This window comes from Gouania willdenowi, chromosome 1 (assembly GCF_900634775.1).
Source record: "Gouania willdenowi chromosome 1, fGouWil2.1, whole genome shotgun sequence".
NCBI classification, from domain to species: Eukaryota; Metazoa; Chordata; class Actinopteri; order Blenniiformes; family Gobiesocidae; genus Gouania; species Gouania willdenowi.
In genome coordinates, this window is record NC_041044.1 from 20,942,796 (window position 1) to 20,965,826 (window position 23,031).

At 37.6% G+C, this 23,031-nt stretch overlaps 1 protein-coding gene across 6 annotated transcripts in view; it reads left to right on the plus strand.

Moving 5' to 3' along the window:
- The window catches only part of inpp4b (inositol polyphosphate-4-phosphatase type II B), a 330,847-nt gene that overhangs the window by 281,278 nt on the left and 26,538 nt on the right, over positions 1-23,031 (plus strand). For all 6 annotated transcript variants that reach the window (XM_028466420.1, XM_028466336.1, XM_028466506.1 and 3 more), the window contains 2 exons: positions 11,109-11,292; positions 22,341-22,652. In XM_028466420.1, coding sequence (XP_028322221.1) covers positions 11,109-11,292; positions 22,341-22,652 — 496 coding nt within the window. The remainder of the gene's footprint in view (positions 1-11,108; positions 11,293-22,340; positions 22,653-23,031) is intronic.

Consider the following 23,031-nt stretch of genomic DNA (forward strand, 5'->3'; position numbering starts at 1 on the left):
GCTCCATTTTTTGCATGGCAGGTGGATGAAACAACTGACATTGCTTGCCGTGCCCAACTGTCTGTTATTATTCGCTATGTGGATAGTGCAGGTAAAATCCAGGAGCGCTTCATTGGATTTTTTGATGTTTCTGGGGGAAGAGATGCTCAGTCTGTTTTTGGAGTCTTGAATGAGAACATGCAGGGCTACAACTTCAGGGGGAAACTTGTGACACAAACCTATGATGGGGCTGCAGTCATGGCTTCAGCTCTCAATGGTTTGCAGGCCAAAGTTAAAGCAATAGCCCCCAGTGCAATGTTTGTGCATTGCTATGCACACAGACTGAATCTGGTGCTCTCTCAGGGGGCCAAATGCTTTTCTGAATGCAGAATATTTTTTGCATCACTCTCTGGATTTGCAACAAAGAGGTCCTCTTTTCTGGAGTCTGCAGGCTGCTCAAGGTTGCCCAGAAATGCTCCTACTCGATGGAATTTCACATCACAGATAGTGAGCAGAGCACTGTGGCAAACAATTATGATGCCCTCCTGCAGACTTTTGAGAATATCATTGCAGATAAGACAATGGATGATGACACATTAGATTGTGCCAAAGGCTTTCTAATGAAACTGGAGGATTTTGAGTTTGTGTTCATGTTGTACACATTTGAACAAATCTTCTCGGAAACTGATGTGGTGTATGACATTGTCCAGCAGAGGGCTATGGATGTTCTGTACTGCAAGAAAAGAATTGAGTCTCTTCTTGCTTATGTCAAAGAGAAGAGGTCAGAGGGGGCTTTCCAAACTGTTTATGCCAAAGCAGCACATCTCACATCAGACCCGCAAACTGAGCGCCTGAGAAAGCGTCGGCTGTTACAACTGCAGGATCCCAAGGAGTGCTACCGAAATCTGTACATGGCCATCCTAGACAATCTCTCAGAGCAGATACCTCGGCGTTTTGCAAATTTGGAAAGCATGCGCTTCTTAGAATTAGTGAATCCAGGGAAATTTGATGAGATGAGACAAATATTTCCGGAAGAGGCATTTCAAAGTGTCCTGAAAACTTATGGCCAATTCTTTGATTCAGGGAGACTGAGGTCTGAACTTCAAGTCCTTTATTCAAACCAGGACTTGCAGGGTAACAGAGGAAAACTGTGTGATTTCTTGCTGTTTATGAAAGACATGGAGTTGGACAGTGCAATGCCTCAGCTGTACAAACTCTTGTCATTAGTGGGAACGATTGGAGCTACATCTGCAGGTGGAGAGAGGAGCTTCTCCTGTCTCAATCGGCTCAAGTCTTACACCCGTAACACAATGGGCCAAGGCCGTTTCAGCAGCCTGGCTCTGCTGGCCATTGAAAGAACACTGGTCAAGTCCCTGGAAAAGACTCCTGGTTGGTACGACAGGGTCGCAGATCATTTTCTTTTAAAGGAACGTAGGGTAGAATTCACATTTAAATAAACAGATACATTTTCTGAAGTAGGCAGAAAATGAGCTTCCCCTGCATGAAAGACCAGCAGCCGCCACTGGTATATACACATATATAAACCTACATATATATAAATCTATATATATATAAATCTATATATATGTGTTTGCATTGGTACAGAAGCACCATGCCAGCAGTGCTTCTCAGGAGAAAAAAAAATTGTCCAGCATAACATTCCACTGAGGCCAGATTTTTAATGACGCATATCTGGGTCAGAGGGTATTTCAAACTACATCCCCACATTTGGAGGAGTCTATATTGGCTAATATCATTTAATGTGACTAGTAGGGTGTGTTCTAACAAAAAAGGCACTTCTAAGGACTGCTGTGCATGAAGGGAGCTGGTAATGAAAAGGATGCTGACATTGGTCTTAAAGTGTTTCTGGTCACTTGGAACATTTTCTTTACACATAGGATCAGTGCAGAGTCTGAAATCCATAGACAGATCAACTTTGTCACTTAAACATTAAGACTTTTTTATGTGTGTGTGTGAATATAGAATATAAACAATAATGTTTACTGCTATTGTTGACCTTATAAACAGTGATAATAGCGTGCTGTCTAAATGACATAAATGGTTTTGGCAGACACCTGAAGTAGTACAGGACTCCTGCTGATGTAGCTGTATTTTCCCCCACTGGCTGTCAGCAGCAGGCCACCAGCTCTTCATTAATATCCTCTACACTATTAATTAGCTATCTGCTGCAGAGGATAGCTTAATCATACCCCCGGCCCAGCATGTTTCTTCCGCTCATTACTGTTATAACCAATTCTTATTGATCGTTTAAAAAACAGGGAAGAAATTCACTGTGAAGTGTAAGATGTTCTTCACTCCAGTTTACCTGTTTGCTACTGCCAACACAAAATGTTTCCTTTTTTGCAATACAAATGTTTGATTTCAATTTATTTTTGCGTAAAAAAACTAGATTATGACGTTTTTAAAGATCAAAGTGCAGGTGTAAAATATATTTAGGTAGACATTGCTTCATGCATGAGGGGAGTGGCAGCCCACCTTTGTTATTTTAATGACTGAAGGCCTGTGGTGCATCCTGGGGGCGAGTTGTGGGGTTAAAATGAATTTATTATCATACATTATCAGGAAGCATGTAGAAGTTTCTCCCTAAAGTTAAAGACTTATGCAACAGTATCTCAGCTTAAAGAAGCCTCACTAGATGGAATTTATTATCTTAAAAAATTTGAATATTAATGCATCTGTAATGTATTGTTTCAAACTCCAAATCTACTTTTTGGTATATTTTGACAAACAAATGTAAGTAAGAAATCAGAGGTATGGTCCTTAATTTATTTTAAAGTAAATCAGGTGTTTTGGACTTCTGGTTTACTAAGGTTTCCACAGTGGTGCTGTAACTGAATGAAGGTGTGTGTGTTTTTACACTGTAAATACAAATAAAGACATTTACTTTATTTTATTCAAAATTCTATATATTTGTTTGCAAGCCAAATAAAATCTATTTTTTGTTAGTGCAAGACGACCCAGATAGCACACATACGTCTTGCCGATGTCGGCCTCAGATCGTGTGTCGGCATTCTACTCCTAATGCGTCATTTTGTGTGTTTTTCCCCCCAAATCGGTGATACCACTTATAAAAATGTAGAACTGTAAAATGTCACTTCCATGAAGCTGTTATTGTGCTGGGGCTCTTTTGGCTCTGCTGCTGAAAATACATTTTTGATCATGAACTGTGTCTCTCTTTATTTTGCCCACATATAATAAGCTATTTAGTGGTAGTATATGGTTTTTTGTTGTTATTGTTGTGATATTGTCATATTTCTATGAGATTTAAGTACATTTTTGACTATGGATATGGAGATATTTATACTAATTGATTGATCTGAGCTCAAGAAAGGTTAATTTAAACTGTAGAGAGGCCGCGCTGAGCATCTTTAATGCATCATCCAAACATCGGCCAAACGGCGATGTCTCTGCGACATCTGCCCAATGAGCAAACGCTCGTCATTATACGTATCGCCTACGCAACTTTATTCATCGTGCTGACGTCGGCGAGATGTATGTGTGCTATCAGGGTAGTAACTGTATAGTATAAGTAAACCACAACTATGTAGGGAAAAACATCATTTAGAAATGTTTTTTAGCCCTGCAGATTTTATTTATTTTGTTTATTTGGCAGGGTCACAGTGCATTAATTTAGGATTCCTGCAAAAGTACCGGAGTTAGCCAAAAGACAAGTTTTCATCTGCAGTCCCTTTTTATCTCTGCTCTTTATCAAAGCGGCGAGGCAGCCTTTGCTACAAGTATAACGCGCACAAATAGAAAACCCAAAGAAGATGATTAATACATTTCCAGTGTGGTTTTCAACAATTGAGGCGGAGATGAATCAAAGGTGCATCATGTGCTATAGGTGACTCGGAGCCACCAGACGTGTGTTTCAAGTGCGAGTTCTTGCCATGATGAGCAAAGTAAATGAAGCCCTGCTGTTTTATTTATGTGTACTTGTATAGTGTGCACAAGCAAGCCTTTCATCTAATCCAGTCTCACTTTAATATTATCAATTCAGTTTGTGAGCTCGTTAAAACATGATTGTGTGGGTCGGAATACATTACATGTGATTCTAAATATATGAAGCCATCATTGTCAGGAACTGTGTTTTGAACCTCAAGGTGCGCGCCATGTGCAGTAAAGCCCACACTGCTGTACATGTGAGTGTAGAGCCTATATTGTTAGAAATAGGGGCACCCCTGGTTTTAAACCTTTTTAAAGAAAGAAAATGGATGGATAAAAGATAGATTTTTTTCACACAATTTCTTCAATTTTAAAGCAATGCCACACTAACCAACGTGCACTTACAACAGAATGGCTTGACTCTCTCCTGCAGGATTTTTTTTTATATATTTTCCACATTTAATGGCTCCATTAATTGTAGAAAATAGTCCACTTCTTTTAGAGCTACAGCACACCATTACACAGATCATTTTTTTCCTAATGACATGATGTTTGATTTATTAAAAAGAGAAACTTCTTAGAAAAAAAAAAAAAAACCTTCTAAAAGTTAAACTTTTTGTCTCATTAGTATGTAGAATGTCCAACCATCTCTGACAGCCACTTTATCTGGATTAGGGTTTCAGAATAAATCCCAGCCTTTAGAGCAGGTGCACCTTAGACCGGCCGCTCATCCGTCAGAATGCTGCATACACACATGTTAACACTTTTTCATTTTTTTATTTATTCAGTTTATTTCCGACATGGTTACATTCACTTTTTTTTTTTTTTTTTTTTTTTACATTTTTTTTTTTTTTGTACATGCCGAAAAAGGAGACGAGAGAAGCAGTTTGCTTATCTGGGTCCCGTCCCCTGTTTTACCATCGCAAATTTATATGGGTTTACATCAGTGGCGGCTGCTGGTCTTTCATGCAGGGGAAGCTCATTTTCTGCCTACTTCAGAAAATGTATCTGTTTATTTAAATGTGAATTCTAGTAGAATTCACATTTTGTTGTCAACAACTATTTGTAGATTATCACACACGCACGCGCGTAGCTGCTGCGCGCTGGAGTGTGAGTGTTTGGTCAAAAGTCTCACAACACAAGCAACGGACTGAAATATTTGAAAAACCCGCCTGTGTGCTTACAACGTCATATTCTCTGATTGGCTCATTTCACTGTCAATCAAAATTGAATTAGCCTGAGACAGATCATCCAATCATCATCCATTATTCCAGCGTCCGGAACAGACAGATCCAGCCCACTGCTCCATAGACCTCCTGTGAAGCCCGGCGTCCGATGGGCGGGACTAAGTGCGTCATAACCGAGCATTTATCCAATGACCGTCTAGTTTGACTGCAGTGGATCAACCCCTAAATCCTCTCCCATTGAAGTCAATTGAAGCTGAACTTCACCACTGTTTATTAACACTGTGACGCTGCGGTAATGAATGAAGAACGTCACGCTGTCACTGTCAGTTTCCTGTTATAAGAAGCTGATTCTGAACTAAACATACATGTGTTCTGTCATATATTTAGTCAATGAAATGTACACACAACACTACATATCTGACCACTGATTTTAGGGGAAGCTGAGGTTCCCTTGTAGTCTTAAAGCATCCGCCACTGGTTTACATGTCTCTCTGGTCAAACATTCTTGAGTTGTTCTGAACAGTCCGTTTTTGTGTATTCTCATCTGTAGTCAGTGTTGTCTTTTTTTATTCCTCCTCCTCTCTATCGTTGTTCGTGTTGGCCTTGTTCCCTGCCAGACGTTGTTAGCATTCCTCCAGTTCAAGAATAGTTCCTCTTTCGAAGGTGTTTGGAAGGTTTTTCCCTTTTCATCCATAATGTCACCACTCGGGAATGTCTCTTTTGGACACACAAGTTTGCAGCTTGTTTTGTCTCTACGGCAAGGTTACACTAGCTTAGTGAATTCACTTATACAAACATACATGTTTTATGTTGAGGTGGGGAATCATAAGCCCCCCCTCAAAGCTTTACAGTACACAATATTTGTATAATATAAATGAAAATGTGTTCATTTTCTGTGAGTTGTTTTGTTGTCATTTGTTGTGCCATTACAACAGTTACAGAGAACCACACATTTTGTTGTTGTTATTGTTGTTGTTGTTGTTTGTTTTGAAAGTTTGTAAAAGAATGCTGAATACACAATCAAAATCAATTTCTTTAGCCTTGGAGTGGATAAATAGTGTGCTTTAGCATCAGGTGGCAGGTTCTAGCCCAACTATATTTATCCTGCAAAGGCTAAGCCAATCCTAATAGGATGGGATTTGTGCTTATGAGTCATTATTTAAAGTTACTGGGAATATTATTCACTTCCTCTTCCCCCTTCCATCTTTTTTCCCCCCTTTTTTTTGATGTTGCCGTATATGTTCAATAATGAAGTATCTTAAGGAAACAGAAAAGTTTTTGGGCATATTTTTCTATTTTGGCCTTTTTAAACCTTGTTTGTGATTGGATGATTTGTGGAAGAACAGTAAAACCTGTTTAGAATTAAAGCACTCTCTCTTATTTAGGGAGTTCCTTTGATTAGCTCTTAGATCACGGTTGTCCTCCTCTCGGGGGCTCATTAGCTGTGATGACAAAGCCAAGACTTTCAGTTCAGTTGAAAGTCTTATTTGGGACTCGTTCTGACCATATTTAATATACAGAAACCTTGTGACTTGTGAATTTTATCGATATTTCAGGGAGTTTTTCTGTTTCACACAGGGTGGGTATCAAAGAAGGATTTGTCTTTGCAGGCTGTAAAGCATTAGAATAACAGCAGGGAATATGTTATAGTACCATCAAGCTGTAAGTGGTCCTCCTTTCCTTTTTTTCATCAGGTCTTTCTCAGGGGACAAACCTGGTGGTCCTGGCTCTAAACTAACGCGGGTTTAGGAGTTGCTAATGACAACCATATACCTTATTACAGCTGATGGCAAGAGTTAAGCAGTCATTCAAACTTCACCCAAGGATAGGGTGTGATTACAGTGTATAGCCTTCAATATGGAACCTGACAATAGGTAGTTTTGTCCGTGATTTAATGTTCCTGCATAAATGAGAAAATGATTAATAATTCATGAAGCAAAAAGGGTTTACGTTGAAGATTGAACCGAAGCGCCAATTTGACAGGTCAGGATGAGAACCAGCCGCAGTGATATGTTTAAATTAGAAGTACGTTATGAAACAGACACAGAAAACGTGTGGACAGTAATAGTTGTCCAGAGAGTTGAAAACTGCTGTGCCAATGGAACGACAGCCAATCAGTAATCAGGACAGTATAATGTGCTTCATGTGAATTATAGTTACGCATACATGTGCATGTTTGAACACAGGAAGTGCTTAAACATGGCAAGATGTATGTAGTCTGTCTATCATACTTTCAGCACGGGTCATCATCTCCATTATGTGCTCAACATCTACTGTATCATTTTACTGAAACAGAACTGGTGTTTGAATAGTTAAAGGGGACATATCATAGTTTTAAATCCTTCCTTTTTATATATAAATCATACAGTTGTGGTCTATATAAAGCGGAACTGCAATGTTTGGGTCTGAATTCCTCATTATTATAGCTCCACAGGCCCCTTTTCTACCCTTTTCTGATGTGCTTCTGAGAGCAACTCGTTTTGGTGCTGTCTCTTTAAATGCAAATGAGACACTTCATACCCCCGCCCCCTCTTCAGGTGACACTCGGTTCAACTCCACCCTGCTCGGCCATTTTTGTAGTTTGATAGAAGAGATACGGCTATGTAGCGGCGCATAAACTTTTTATTCACACGTTATTTACAAAATGTCAACAACAGAAGACTTGTCCATCCAGCCTTACATGTTAGAGCCAGAGTCTGACCCGGCGGAGCGAGATGAAAATGAAGATGATGAACCTGCAGAATCTTAACAAGTGAGCTAACACAAGCACCGAGCTAACGCTAGCGCCAAGCTAACGTCACGAAATGCATTTTAATACAGTCTTTTCAAAGACAAAAACGGCAAAATGAAATGACTAATGAAAACTTTAGACTTAAATTAAATCACGTAGGCCATATCATCAAGGATCTAAAACGAGCACACAGCGCTAACATATGAAGTCTGAAGACGGTGCAACTGCTAATGCTAACAAAACAATGACAGGGACGTCTTATCACACTTTTTAGCGTTATTTACAGCTTACCGAAGTGCTCTGTTCGTCGTCTCCAAAGATAGAAGGAATTGAACCCTCAATCAGACAAAGTCTTTCAGCAAATCCTTCTTTATATTGGCTGAGGTTGCAGAAGCAGTCATCCTTGAAGTGCTTCGCGCACACAAAAATGACCTTATCCACAGATGTGGGTACATTTCCATAAAAAATAAAACTCAACCAGGCACTTTGAAAAGGTTCTGATGCTGGGAGATGGTGTAATGAAGCGTGTGGGTTACTACATCCAACAACCGAACATTTTGACTTATCCTCTCGTAACTTCAGCATCCTTGAGCTTGGACTACAAAATAAAAGCGAGAAATAAAAATGGCGGATTGCTCAAGGTGTTGGACCTGGAGTTGATGTACTAATTTGGCAGTTCCGCTGCAAATACTGTGATGTAATAGTTCAAAAAACATAATAGAGAATAGAAAAATCGAAACAGATGGAAAAATATGAGCAAAACAGAATATAAAGATATCAACGGAGCACCTGAAGAGACTAATTTGATTTTTTCTGTACTTCTAAGCACTCTAAATATACAACAAAATGCATTTAAGGGCTAAAAAAGTGGATTTAGCAAGATATGTCCCCTTTAAAGCCAATTCATTCTAATTGTTTTGCAATTTGAATGCGTCATTTTATTAAATATATGAGCATAACACTTTCTACAACTTTTATGGTATATTTTATGGATGCCAATCAAACTCAGAGAGGGAGAGAGAGACTGAGAGAGGGAGAACTACGTACATGGTTAATATTAAAGCTAGGGTAGGCCATTTCCTCCAGATAAACTTTTTAAGTTCTTGGTTGAAATTTTCTTTATGTCCTGACAGAAATTAAGATCTTATGAGCTCTGAAAAAGGAACTAAGAAAATCTGTCATCTGTAAGAGCTGTAAATCTGTAATAACTTCAACCAATCACGTCTCTGTCTCCCTGCTCGTATTTTAACCCTCGCATGCACGAGCTCACACTGAAAGTGCATCACCGCGAGTTACTTTTTTAACATATATGATGGTGAAGTTTATTGTTCACTTACTGCTGAATGAGACATGAGACAACAAAGTTTCTACACAATACAAGCGATGAGCTGAGCTCCTCTTCTGCAGCAGCTGTGCGTGTGCATGTGAGTGACACGGAGCACAGAGGGGAGGGGTGAGGGGGGTAAAGGCGGAGCCATCAGGGAGGCTACATTCAAAATCATGCTAGCTTCTGAAAATTGCCTACCCTACCTTTAAACAACAATATTCCACCTGAAATCATTCCTGGTGTATTGTTGACACTACTGTCAACATTTGAGCACCATCGCCTGGTTCTTCTTTTTACGTCTCTTTAGTAATCAATTGTGGACACTTTTAGGAAAAGACTTCAAACTCACCTTTTTACACAAGCTTATTTTAACAGTTAATGCCTCTTTTTAGTCCTGTCTTTTTTTTTTAACAGCAAACGCTTGTTTTTAGTACTGTCTTTTAATATATGTTGTGTTGTGTTGTATTAATGTTGTAACACTTTGATATTTGGTATCAAATGTAAAGTGCATTACAAATAAAATGTATTATTATTATTATTATTATTATTATTATTATTATTATTATTATTATTATTATTATTATTATTATTATTATTATTATTATTAATCTATTGCAGTCATAAACAACATGAACTAGTTTCTTCCCAAATGCATGTTCTTTAGCCACACTGTTCTGTTTTTATACAGGCAATTTTATCACAGGTGTACCTTCCATTAGTAGCCTCAAATAGCATCAGCCATCGTTTAACAGGACATGTCAAAGAAAAGCTACAGAATTTGTTTACACATAGTCCAGGGTTCAGGTACAGATGTTTGGTGACATAAGGGGCTCATTTAAACTGTAGGAAATTCAAAAAGTTTTAAAAAATATTAAACCAGGACCCAATTATTATCATGCTCTTGTCTGCTATTGAGATCAAACTTGGCTGTGTTTGGCCCTGATCCAGGATCAGTTTGATCCCTCAAACTGATAATCCATAATCCGATCCACAGTAGCAACCCTGGCAAAAAGATCATTTTAAGTGTTGTAGATCCTCGGTTCCCTAAGTACGCAAATTGTCATTGGGGGTACGTGAAAAAAACTAAATAACAGTGTGACAACATTGGAAACTAGAATATAAATAGAGTAGCAGTCAGGAGCCTCCATGCATTGCCCATAATTACACCCTGGCCTCTGTAAGACTGCCCTCTAGTGGTGACAGAAATATAATATAATCAGAAAAGGGCAAAAATATGGCAAGAGCTACATTGCTTTGCGCTAGCCAAACATGCTTGATTTCTTTTGCTACCACATACTGGTGTGAAAGTGGATTTTCAGCTTTGACAAAAACATGAAAACAAAATTCAGAAAAAGACTGCGTGGAGAACGATTTAAATTCAAATTCAGCCAAACATTGCAGAGTTTTGTGCATCTTCTCAACTTCACCCTTCTCATTAAAGTTATAGCAAGTTGTATTTCACACTTTCAGGCAGATGAATATATTGTATTACTCTTATACAATATGTTCAATGACCAAAGGTTTGGTAGATTTTTTTTTTTTCAAAAATAAAATAGATTGTTTCTCACTGAAAATACCAGTGACTTGAGTGATAATTCTGAATATAATGTTTTATTGTGTATTCCTCAACAGGATTGGTCAAATTCAGAGACAAGTTTTACTGTAGGGATAAAATGTATATGACATTACATGTGTGCATGAGTAGGGGGTACATGGCTTCAGGTTAAATGTCTGAAGGGATACAGGACTGTGAAAAGTTTGGGAACCACTGTTGTAAATCACATCATCCAGTGTCTTTACGTATGTTATGGCCGACAGAAGCTCAACAGTGCTTCACTGATCTGATATCAAGTGTTCTGGCAAGACATGAGCAAATGCAAAAATAATGTCCAGCTCTAACCATTATAGCACTACTTTCATTAAAAACCACCGAGTGTGGAATCTGAATGTGTTTTGTTCTTTTTGTTTTCGGCCACAGCTTCAGCACTGCCTACCAGTGTATCTACTACTCCCCGGAGCACACAGCCAAAGCTCAGGAGGTACTGAGCACCATGAGCCTCCTCCAGCCTCTCATCACGAGCCTAGCAGGCCAGCTCCTCCAGGCTGCCCGTGAGCGCTCTTCTGCCGGCCTGAGGGATGCACTTAAGAACCTTTCTGACAAGGTGAGACAGCACCTGGACCTTTTCGCTTTCCTCTTCCTTTCTTGTCATTGTCTCTTTATTACATTTTGCCAGCAGCAGCTGCAATACACGATAGAAGGGGCTGTCATCACATTGGTCAGGAGTCCCATCAGGCAGCACAGCCTCTTAAATCATTATTTTACTGTAATGAAGAGTTCATCCAGACCAAAATTAGCTGGGCTTTCATTACAGATTTACAGATATACAGATATACAAAAGTATAATTGCACTTTGGATGTGTTTCCATTGAAGGTTTTTTTTGGCAGGATCCTTGTAACTCCTGTGAAATCTCATCCCGTAAGACTTTGATGCAGGAAGACGAACGATCCAAACCTCCTTTTAACAATCTGTATTCCTTTGTTGTTTCACGTCTAATGTCTGCTCTTCTGTTTAAACACCGCGTCATGTTTTCTAGAAATGAAGAGGTCATGTGACCAGGTACGTCACGTTCTGTGACTTGTGTCTGCGGAAAAAGTGTTTCCATAGCGCTTTTACGACACATTTCAATATCGAAACGTCTGAATTTCCTCCTCATGGAAGCATAGAAACGGTTTAGCGATATTTGAGTGTTTTTTTCGAAATTCAGGTGTTTCCATTACCATTTTTTATTGCACTATTTAGATTTTGGACATTTCCAAGGGTAATAGACACCCAACTTGAGTGGGACATCTTTATGATGATAACATGATTTTTTTCTGCATTTTTTTCTCTCACATATTTCTGTCCAAAGATTCTCGGGTTGCTAATGAGACTCCCTTTCTATTTTATCCCGTTCTCTGTTCATCTTGAATTTACATTTCATTTGTTTTATTCAGTAATTGAGAGCCTCCCTCTCTCCTTCCCTCTCTCTCTCCAGACTGAGCAATTTGTTCAGCTATTGATTTGTTTATTGTAAAGCTGTGTTTCCAAGTTTTACTTTCAGACCCCAAATCTAGTTTGGGGTCTGAGTTTTTTTTTTCTTTCTTTCTTTATTTCTATGAACTAAATTAGAAATTCTCAAAATATATAATGAAACACACTTATTCTTAAAACCTTAAAAGTACAAACATAAAAGAAGGATCATAAAACCTTGGAGACTTGTCTGGTTGAGTTGTTGATATTTTTATAAATAATTATTTGAATGCTGTGCTGTCAGACTGGGGTCTGTAATGGCAGATATTGTTATTCTTTCCCCACGGTGGAATGGAGCCCAATCAGCCTGTTTAATTAGGGCATTCGCTCTGTCACCACTTCCTCTCATCCCTGATTAGACACTCTCACATTGGCCAAGTAAATCTATGGCCTGGTCAGCAAAAGTAGAGCTGCTCTCTGATTAAAGCCCCATGCTGTGTTTGTGCTGCAGGGGCACAAAAGGTGTGTGTGCGTGTGTGTGTGTGCGTGGATGTTTTTTTTTTTCCTCAGCCAACAGCAAATTGTAAAATGATGCATTTCTGCGTGAATGAACCAAGTTTCTATTTGTATGGGAGAAAACGTCATGTAAGCATGTTACTTGGATTGATTCTGATTGGATTTTACAAAAGAAAAATCCTACTTTTTTTTTCTGTGTAATAATATAGTGTAGCTTTAGGATTTGTTTTAGTTTGTGACTGTGACTAACAATTATGAACATCTGTTGTGTATATATGTACATTTTTTTAACCTTTATTTAGCACAAATTTGGCTTTGAGAAAAGTTCCACAGTAAACCATGCAACAATTTACAGCCCAAAGCAGATTCACTAAGGACTGGACCTTGCTGATAAATTAATATCAATGTAATCAAGCTCAAAATGTTGCCAAATTGTGTATCAAAAATAATCACAATTTGTATTTAATAGTTTGCAATATTGTTATTTTTTTGTGCCAACCTACCATCGTTAAACACACTGACAAGCCACAGCCGTCTACACTATTGGTAGAATAATTTAATTTATCTGAATTTTATTTCAATTCAATTCAACTTTATTTTTATAGTGCAAATTACAAAAAAGTCATCTCAATGCGCTTATGAAAATATAAATTTCATAATAAGAAAGAAAAAAAAACAACAAGATTATTCAAGATTATTATTTTTCATTCTGCTTTCATTTACTATTTTTCTACATTTCTCAATTTAGAGAAATTTTCTTTTTGCTGAAGAAAAAAGCTAATGGAGTGCCGATAGCATTATATTCTCTGACATACAGTACTGTCAAACCGAGAAGATTTAAACGATGCGCTTCTGGTTTGTTTTATAAGAAAGAAAAGTCCGAACATAACCAAGAGCGGAACTATTGATATCCAGGTTTTTGTTTCCCACCAGACAGACAAATCAAAAAATGTGGTTTTGCACTGTCATTCAGAAGTTTCTTTAAAAGCAACAGTGAGTCAGACACCTCCAGAGAAAAACAGAAATATTTATTTCCTTAATGTTCTCTCTCTGACTTGTCCTTCAGCCCACCTGTCTTCAGGCTTAAATCGATATTTCACCCTAATGTTTTTGCTGGGCCCACTTTGATTAGCAAGGCAGATGTGCTTTTGTGTCTGTATGAATGATGATTACAATGTTGATGGTAATGATGATAATAATTTCCCTCTGATGATAATCATAGTGAAAAAGCCATCATAGCACCTCTATGAAGGTGTTCCGTCTGTGATTATGTTCAAATTCTGATTCCTGTTTTATCTTGGTTCTACATGCAATGTCATGTAACAGTTTTAAAGGGTAAATGTTGTACATTTTAACTGTAAGCACAATCAAAAGATCACATACTAGACAGGGCTGGACTGGCCACCTGGCATACCGGGCATCGTCCAGGTGGGCCTTCGACCCAAAGTGGTCCGGTCCGCTACATTTTTATTTATTTTTTGATCAGCGCGTGGAGGCAGACATGGTAACAGGTGGCCAAAAATTTTTCAAAAGCAGCAAAAACAAGGCAAGAAAAGGGTGAAAAGTGACTTAAATGGTCCAAAAGCAGTCAGGAGTGGCCAAAAATGGGCAAATAAAGAAGAACCAAGTAGTATGTAATGGCAAAGGATAGCTTTAATGAGCAAAATGTAGCAAACAATAGTCAAAAAGGGCGAAATGTGGAACGAAAAGAGTCCAAATGTGGGGGGGAAAAAGGAAACAAGTGGTATTTATTGGGCAAAAGTGACCTTATTTAGATGACAAGTGGCCAAAAACAAATTAAAAAAAGGACAGTATTATTGGCAAAGGATAGCTAAAGTCTGAAAAGGGGCAAAGATTGGACAAAGGAAGTTCAAAATGGCCAAAGGAAATTGGTAAAAAGGGGTTAAAAATGTTCCCCCTTTTAAGGTTTTCTGGGGGAATAATAATTAAAATCAAGACAAAAAGAGCCACATTTTAAGCATCACTGACTTAATAACCTCTTATACATTGTGTCACTGATAATGTAGTGGTTTCCAAACTTTTCACAGTCATTCTTCAGACATTTAACCTGAAGCCATATACCCCCTACTCCTGCACACTTAAAAAAACATGATAATGTCATTTCATAAACAATGTAGCCCTACAGTGAAATTGGTCTCTGAATTTCACCAATCGTGTTGAGGAATAATATATAATAAAAAGAAGAAGAATTTTCTGTATGCACAAAATAAAACAATGTATTTAGAATTATCACTCAATTTATTTATTTAATTCTCCTATTGGCATTTTTACTGAGACACATTTATTTTATTTTGTAAAAATAAAAACAACATATTCATTACCCTGAAACTGTAAGATGTAACTCACTACAACTTTATTAAGAAGGGTGAGGTTGAGAGGATGCACATACGTTTTTAATGTTTGGCTGAATTTGAGAGTCTGTGTCTTAAATCGTTCACCATGTAAAGTTTGATTTCTGTTATAGTATGTTCATCACAGGAGGGTAGTCTTACAAAGGCCAATGTATAATTTGTGGCAATGCATGGAGGCTTCTGACTACCGGTCTATTCATATTCTCGTTCCCAATGTTGCCACGCTGATTTAAAAAACATTTCACGTACCCCTTATGACAATTTGCGTACCCCACTTTGGGAACCTAGGTACTAAAGGTATTGTTGGGTAATTTCCTTTAAAAATCCTTGTTGAGTTTTTCAGGAGGACAAAAATCAGGGAGACATGATCACATTTTGCTCACCTCAGACGCTTGTAGTGACGTTGAGCCTCTTTTCTAGCAGACGTTGCTTTAACGTCCTACATGACTTGTCCCTACTCACTCGTGTTGTACAGCGTCTCATACAGTATGTAAACAGTGCAGCTGTGGCCAGCTGTGGCTTCTCCGATACGCAACAAGAGCTCACAGTAGCTCCAGCACACGTGTGTGTGTATTATTGAATAAAACGATATGAAAAATGTGAAGAAAACCTAAATCAGGCGGTACCAAATGTAACACAACACCAGAATCAACGACTTAGCATCATATCATTTAACACATTTTATTTACATACATGACAAGTAAAGGTATCCAGTTAGTTTTTATTTATTTATCTATCTATTAATTTTTTTTACCTCTCCTGATGTAGGAAATAACAAAGGTCTATTTAAATGAAACAAAACCTTTTCCCCCTCCGGGTAAACCATATAAATCCTTTTGTGAATAGATTTCAACCGTTTGACTTTGTAGATCCAACGTACGTTTTCTGTGTCAAATTGCAGAAAAGCGCTTTAGATGTGCACTTCAAGATCAGATCAGCAGGTTTTCTTTAAAAGACTGAAACTTTGTCTCTGGGGCTTTCTTCAGTAATTTCAGATTTGTTTCAACATTTCAATGTTGAGGAGTGTTACTGAGTTGTAGTTTTCCCACATGGAGGAGGAACGCGGCTTTCATTTATCTTTGGTAAGAAAATCAACCTGCAGTGTTTCCCATCATTACCCAAAAGTGTGCTCCTCTTATCATTCCGTTTCTGTGCAAATCCGACATTGCAGCGTGTAGAAAACAGGTTTCAAGTTTGCCCTCTATTCTTTGACTTGCAATCTTCTTTTTAAATGTTGAGGTCATTCCAATTGACTGGTCCATGTTGCAGCTGCTGTACCACCTTTCTTTGATCGTGTATGCTAGTGTTTTCTAATCCTCTCCAAGCCTCGGCACATGTAAGACTTTGGAAAAAAATCTTTAAAAAGTGCTTCTTTGTAGTATTGTTTTGCTTCCTATTGCCACCAACATCGACGGATGTTCATTTACTGAGCTTTACAAACCTTTAAGGAACAAACTAGGGCTGGCCAATATTGACCAAAACACATCTCTCAATATTTGTTCTTAAAATGGTGATATAAGATATATATCTGGATAATTTTAATACAAATGAAGTCAGACCGGAAAGCTGAGGGACAGCACGTGTGAATGAGTTCTTTACTGTGGATGTTTAGGGGAAGGTCTGGGTTAAGACGCACTCAGAAATCCATCTAACGGAGCTTTTCATGCTGTTCTAAGAAGTGGTGAAAGCAGCGACTCCTAAAACCACTATTTTAAAACAAAATAAGCTCTAAAAAAATATATATATAGATATATATATATATATATATATATATATATATATATATATATATATATATATATATATATATAGGTGATACTGTAATTTTTTATTACTGTAAAATAGAAAACCCGATATATCTTGAATCTTGATATATCGCCCAGGCCCTAATCATTGCAGATTTGAGCCAACTGAGTTTAATCTGGCACTTTATTTCTCATAGTGTTGCAAAACACGGTGGGTGAGATGCACTAGTGTAAGTGTCCAATGGCAAAGGATATTCTGTGAGAGAGGTATTTATGTTATGTGGTATATACTGTATTTATATTTTTCTGAAATTCTCTGGCTTTGTTTGACTTGGGTTTCCTTCCTTGTGTTTAATGATTTGTCACGGTCATGTGTGTGACTAAATTAACATCAGTATTGTTCCTTTTTTTTTTTAAATGAATACTTTATTTCATTTTTAATATTTTGTAATCTTGTGGTTCTCTATACATTACATGAATTTAACTATATCAATTTCCTATTACGTTTTGCAATGTGTTTATTTTTTTTCACTTGACCACAAAGTTGTTTTAGATTATGTTAGCTTTATAAGGAAGTGTACCTATTGTTTGTGCTATGTCTGATGAAGGGCGTGAGGAGGAAACGTTACTTTTCATTAAACCTTTTGTTGGAGCTACAGTATATCTATTGACAAACTCAGTCCAGTGCAGAGCCTGTTATTGTCCAGTGAAACACTATGGACCTGTAGCACTCTAATCTGCTGACTGTTCACTCTTTACTCTGTTTGTCTTTTTGTCCGCACGTGTTTATTGGCTGTCGTCTTCTTGCCAAAGACACTTATACTCTTTAAATGCTGCACCCTGTTTTACACAGTGGACCAGTTTATAGGTGAGAAAAAAAAACCTTTAATCCAGCTCTTGTTTGAGTTCAAAATTACAGCCTTTGGGGGAAAAACTAAACTCTACCATTTGAAAGCATGTTGAACAAAGGGTCTGAACCCTTGGATTGGAATCAAAAGTGGGTCATGGACTGTTCTCAACATCTGCTCTGGCTGAATGAAGACAATAACCAAATGGCATGTAGTGATTAACCTGCTATGTGATTAACTCAACAAGCACATCTGCTGTAAATCCTAAACCGTGCAAACATTTGTTTGGTTTTAGATCTTAAGCTCGAGAAATGGAATCCCCCCGTCATGCCATGTGCTGCATAATATGCTGGAACTCTAATGCATTAATTACCATTTCATTTATCTTAGATTCGTGAATGCTTGAATAATGGTTTCATAAGAAAATCGTTCTACTAGTGCAGAAAGTTTCTGTTTAAACAAAGGAGATGTCAAATACGCTCCCCGACAACCCTGAGGTTCAGAAGTGCAAATATGACCTAGATCATTTTAAGCATCACCCTGGTTTTGTTCACTCATTTCATAAAGTGACTATTACAGTATCTTGTATTACAAATGACCACAAAGGTCAAAATGAAGAGTTCAATTTAAATTCTTTATCTTGAGTTTACGCCTACCACAAAACCTTATCTTTTGAATTATTTGTACTGTCATGCGCACGCACACCACACCACACGCACACACACGTTCCAGCCAGAGCCTTTTTTCTCTGAAAATCTCACAAGACCTCCTATCCACAGAGTCCAGCTATGCAATCACAGAGTAATGAAAGCCATAGTTTATTTTATCTCCTCACATATTATTTTTCTAATCAAATCACATAGTCATCGTAAAGAACAGCCTATGATTAGAGTAATTCCGGAATAACGGGTGGATATATTGAAAGTCAAAGAAACGAACAAAAGAATGGGATTTTGTTGTCCCTAAACAGGCCACTTCCCTTTTGGCCAAACACATTATAAAAGCTTCATCACCCACTCATTTTTGTCACTGCTGCATGATTTATTACGTACTTGATAAAACCCTTTTCAAAGCTTAAAGGGCCTCTTTGTTTTTGTCATCCTGACAAACATTTTCTACATCCTTATAGAGCAAATCTTGAAAGAAAATCTTCAGTTATTTATTCTACTAGGCGTGTGTCCTCGGTGCCCGTTTTGGTATTTCTTCTTCTGTCCCTGTAACAGCCTGGCTTCCTATCCTGGGGTGTCACTGGTTGTTGCACCCTAAACTCAGTGGAGAAAAGCTACTCTAACCCCTCCAAGACAAGATTCTGAGGATTATGTGTGAAATGTGTATGTTGTCAAGAACAACATGTTTTTTTCTTTAGTAGAACATCCATGAGTTAATATTTATTTCACCCATTAAGACAGTGGGATACGATTTATACATAAGGCTGTCAAATCCGTGTATCATTTGTATATTCGTTTTTCATTATGTAACAAAAACATGAAAAAAAACACTCATTATTTGATATTTGTTTCCAAAACCAAAATGAAAAAATGGAAAACGCCTTTTTTTTCAAATTCAAGCTCTTTGGCTTGACATCTTGACCAGGGGAGCCTTGCTGGAGATTGAGCATGAAAATTAAAAAAATGAAATGTATTACCTTCAAAGAACCTTTTTATTACTGTCCTAAAATACATGATTGCACATTTTATGTTTTATTTGTTTTTTTTTGTTTTTTAACAATTTTGACCTTTTTCAATAAATGTCACAATTTTTTATTCTTTTTTTTAAAAATTTGTTTCAAATGGGAGGCTCTGAAAATATTTAATTATTTAAAGGAGAACGCAAAAGTTTGAGAATCGTTGCATCACTGTAAGTTGATAGATAATTATTGGTAGTGAGGTAATGGGGTATGGCAGCATTAAATGAGTGCCATTGATCTTGAGGACAACCTAAGTTTCCTGATTTGTTACCATAATTTATCTTCCTTTTGATTTCTATCAGTTCTTTGTTATGAATTAAAGGAGTAAAAACTATGTATACTGATTTGTCTTGTTTTACTGACAGCGCTCATCTGTACGCCGCAACAGGAGCAGCTTCTGTTTGGGATAAATCTTCTTTGGTTCATATGACAGGTTATTAGATTTGATTTTTTTTTCTCATTCGGAACAATGTGGATCAAATAATTTATTCTAAAATATCCGAATCCTCAGTCCCACATCAACGTCCCCTAAAGTCAATCTTGTGAAAAGCCGTCAGAATAATAAAAAGTGAGATATGATGATGTCAGATTTGCAAATACAATGCAAGAAGCACTGTTTGTTTGTGAAATTAGTGGTGACAGATGACCAGAAACTCTACTGATAGGTATTTTAACACCATCAGTGATGAACTCATTATTGGGCCAATGGTATGAAGGCCACTACTCAACATTTACTTTAGATTTTAAACGTCAGTTATTGTGACAACTGTGCATAGCTTTTGTGCTACTGGTGCTTCTTCTTCAATTCAATCATAATATTTTTTAGATACGGGAAAATCATTTCTTATCATAGAGAAATTAAAAACATGTTTTGATGAAAAATCAACAACATTTTCACATGGGGAAACTTCCTGGAACAACTTCAGAAAGCTTGTTGTTAGATATCAGAATGTGAGAACATGAAGAGGCTGATCATGTTAAATCTATCCATAATGACTTTGTGAGGGTTCTTGTATCTTCTCTCTGGTGAGAGCTTCTGTCAACATGTACACAAAAAAGACAGTGTGTGCAACTCCTTGGTACCAAGGTAACAGGCTCATTGAAACGGTTGAATCATGTAATTTATTTACAGTTTGTTTCCTTTTTTGTATTATTATTATTATTATTATTATTATTATTATTATTATTATTATATTTAGTTTTGCACATATTAGTCTTTAACTACCGTTTATATTTTTTCTAGTTGATTGTTCTTATTTAATGTTTACATTGTCAGAGAGAGCACAGTTTACCAAGTCAAATTCCTTGTGTGTGTAACATTCATGGCCATTAAAGTTGATTCTGATTCTGATTTGATAGGTGTAACGTTTTTATTTTTAACCCCTGTACCCTTACATTAGTTTAAGGCGCATCTCAAACTCAATGTCCGAGGGTCTGCGCTTCAGGGCATCCAATTTGGCCCGCAGACAGTAAAAATGAGAGAGAAAACGTTCACTAATTTCATGAAACTGCACAATATTTAATAAGGGGCTTGCAGTTTTCCTTTGCTTATATCACATGAATGCAGCATTTTTTATTGCAAATTGTCTACATTTTTCCACAAATCTTGCAATTTCTCACAAACAATTTCACAAAGTTTCTCTAAATTACACAAAAATTGGTTACAAAATCAATCATTTTTGAAGGGAAGATCCGACATGGACTGATATGTAAAACTAGGACACTGATGTTAGTATTGCTCTTTTTCCCCACCTAAAATCTGTGGCTCACTTGAGATCAAAACTGGTCCGTATTCGGCCCCTGAACTAAAATGAGGTTGACACCCCTGGTTTAAGGGTTCCCATCTTCCCACTTAACCTCACCCCTTTTCTCTGTTCTCTTTGGGAGAGGTTAGGCATCATTTCTCTTCTTGTAGTTTTGGTGTTATTGAATTATGCATTCTGTGTTTTATTTGACTTTATTGAATGCACTTTTTTCTGTGTTCTCCTTGGGAGACGAGTGAGAGGAAAGGAATAAACGGAGGTATCTCCAATGTCGTAAGGGCTTTGGGCTTATAAAAAAAAAAAACACATCGCAACTGTCCTCTGCTGTCCACCGGTTACACCAAGATTATCTTTGACGTACAGTAGCTGCTGAATTTAAGATCAAACAAGGTCTTCACGTCAAAGTAGCAGACAGTGGAGACAATTTTTGAATGGTTTTCTTTCTGACTCAGTTGTCAGTAGCTGGGTTTCCATTACAAATTATTGCAAAATAAAAGCGATAGTTCTAAATGTCGACAAAGTATACACTATTTGCATTTTGAACGTGTTTTCCATTGAAGGTTGTTTTGGGGAGGAGCCTCGTAACTCCCATGAAATCTCATCACGCGAGACTTCGCTGCAGGAAAGTGGACACTCCAAACATCCTTATAAAACTCTGTATTCCTTTGATGTCTGTCTAATGTGGCAGTAGGGTTGGGCAAAAAGTCGATTTAATTGATTAATCGAATTTGTAGATAAAAACGATTTTTATTTTCCAAATTTGAGTTTAAAAAAATATTATTGAGTTTAATAAAAATATTATTATTTTTTATTTTTTTTTTATTTTCACACCACAGGTTTTTAGGACTTTTTCGCATTCCGATGTGAGCCAGCCCCTCCTTTGATTACATGTGTTTACCATTTGAATAGGCTACATGTGTGCCACAGACATGTTAAATTTTTTATTCGCACTATGCTGAGATGCTTAAGGAAGAGTTTATTATTTTTTTAATTAGCAGCATTAGCAGCATTAGCAGTTTTTTTTTTCTTCACTATTTGGATTTTGTGCATTTAATGGGTAATGGAAACCCAACTTGAGTGGGACATCTTTATGATGATAAGATTTTTTTCTGCGGTATTTCACATATTTCTGTCCAAAGGTTCTCGGGCTGCTAATGAGACTCCCATTCTATTTTGCCTCGTTCTCTGTTCATCTTGAATTTACATTTAATTTGTTTTATTGTTCAGTAATTGAGAATCTCCCTCTCTCCTTCCCTCTCTCTTTCCAGACTGAGCAATTTGTTCACACACTAAAGGATGAATTGGTGAAAAGCGCCCTGCTAGCGCTGCATGCAGCACAGCCTGGCTACGTATCCAAGAACCAGAAGCATTCCCCAGGGAAGGCCGGACACCAAGGCAGCGTCAGCCAGAGTAATGAGCAGAGTTCAGTCCAGGAGCTTCCAGGACATTGTCCCACCTCAGCAGTCGCCGAGGGAACAGGAGAGTGTAATAACGTGGGAGCGTCACACATCAACAGCGGCCCAACACTGAAGCATCAGGACTCCATACCGCAGCATAAGGAGTTTGATGAGGAGGAGTGGGTAAGGTCATTAGGAAGGGGAGACAAACATCCATTACGGGGCTGTTTACACAAACAATACAATCTTAATGAAGTGGTATTAATCACTTCTCTCACACATTCTCTAACCTTAAAAGACAAGTGGATTATAGGAAATGTAGCTAAAGGTTAAAGGCCACACATTGCAGTTTACTCCAGTTGAATAACCTGACATTATAGTTTAAGCCAGCATTTGTTTTGTTACTGGCCAGGCCCCAGGACTCACCATTAGCCTAAATATTTAGCTGTGGAAAATTAAACTTCTTAGGATTGTATATTAATAATAAAGAGCCGGTTATACCGAGGTCATACAGACTGTGACTGTGGGGAAACATAACAAAGAAACACTAACATAGTGATGT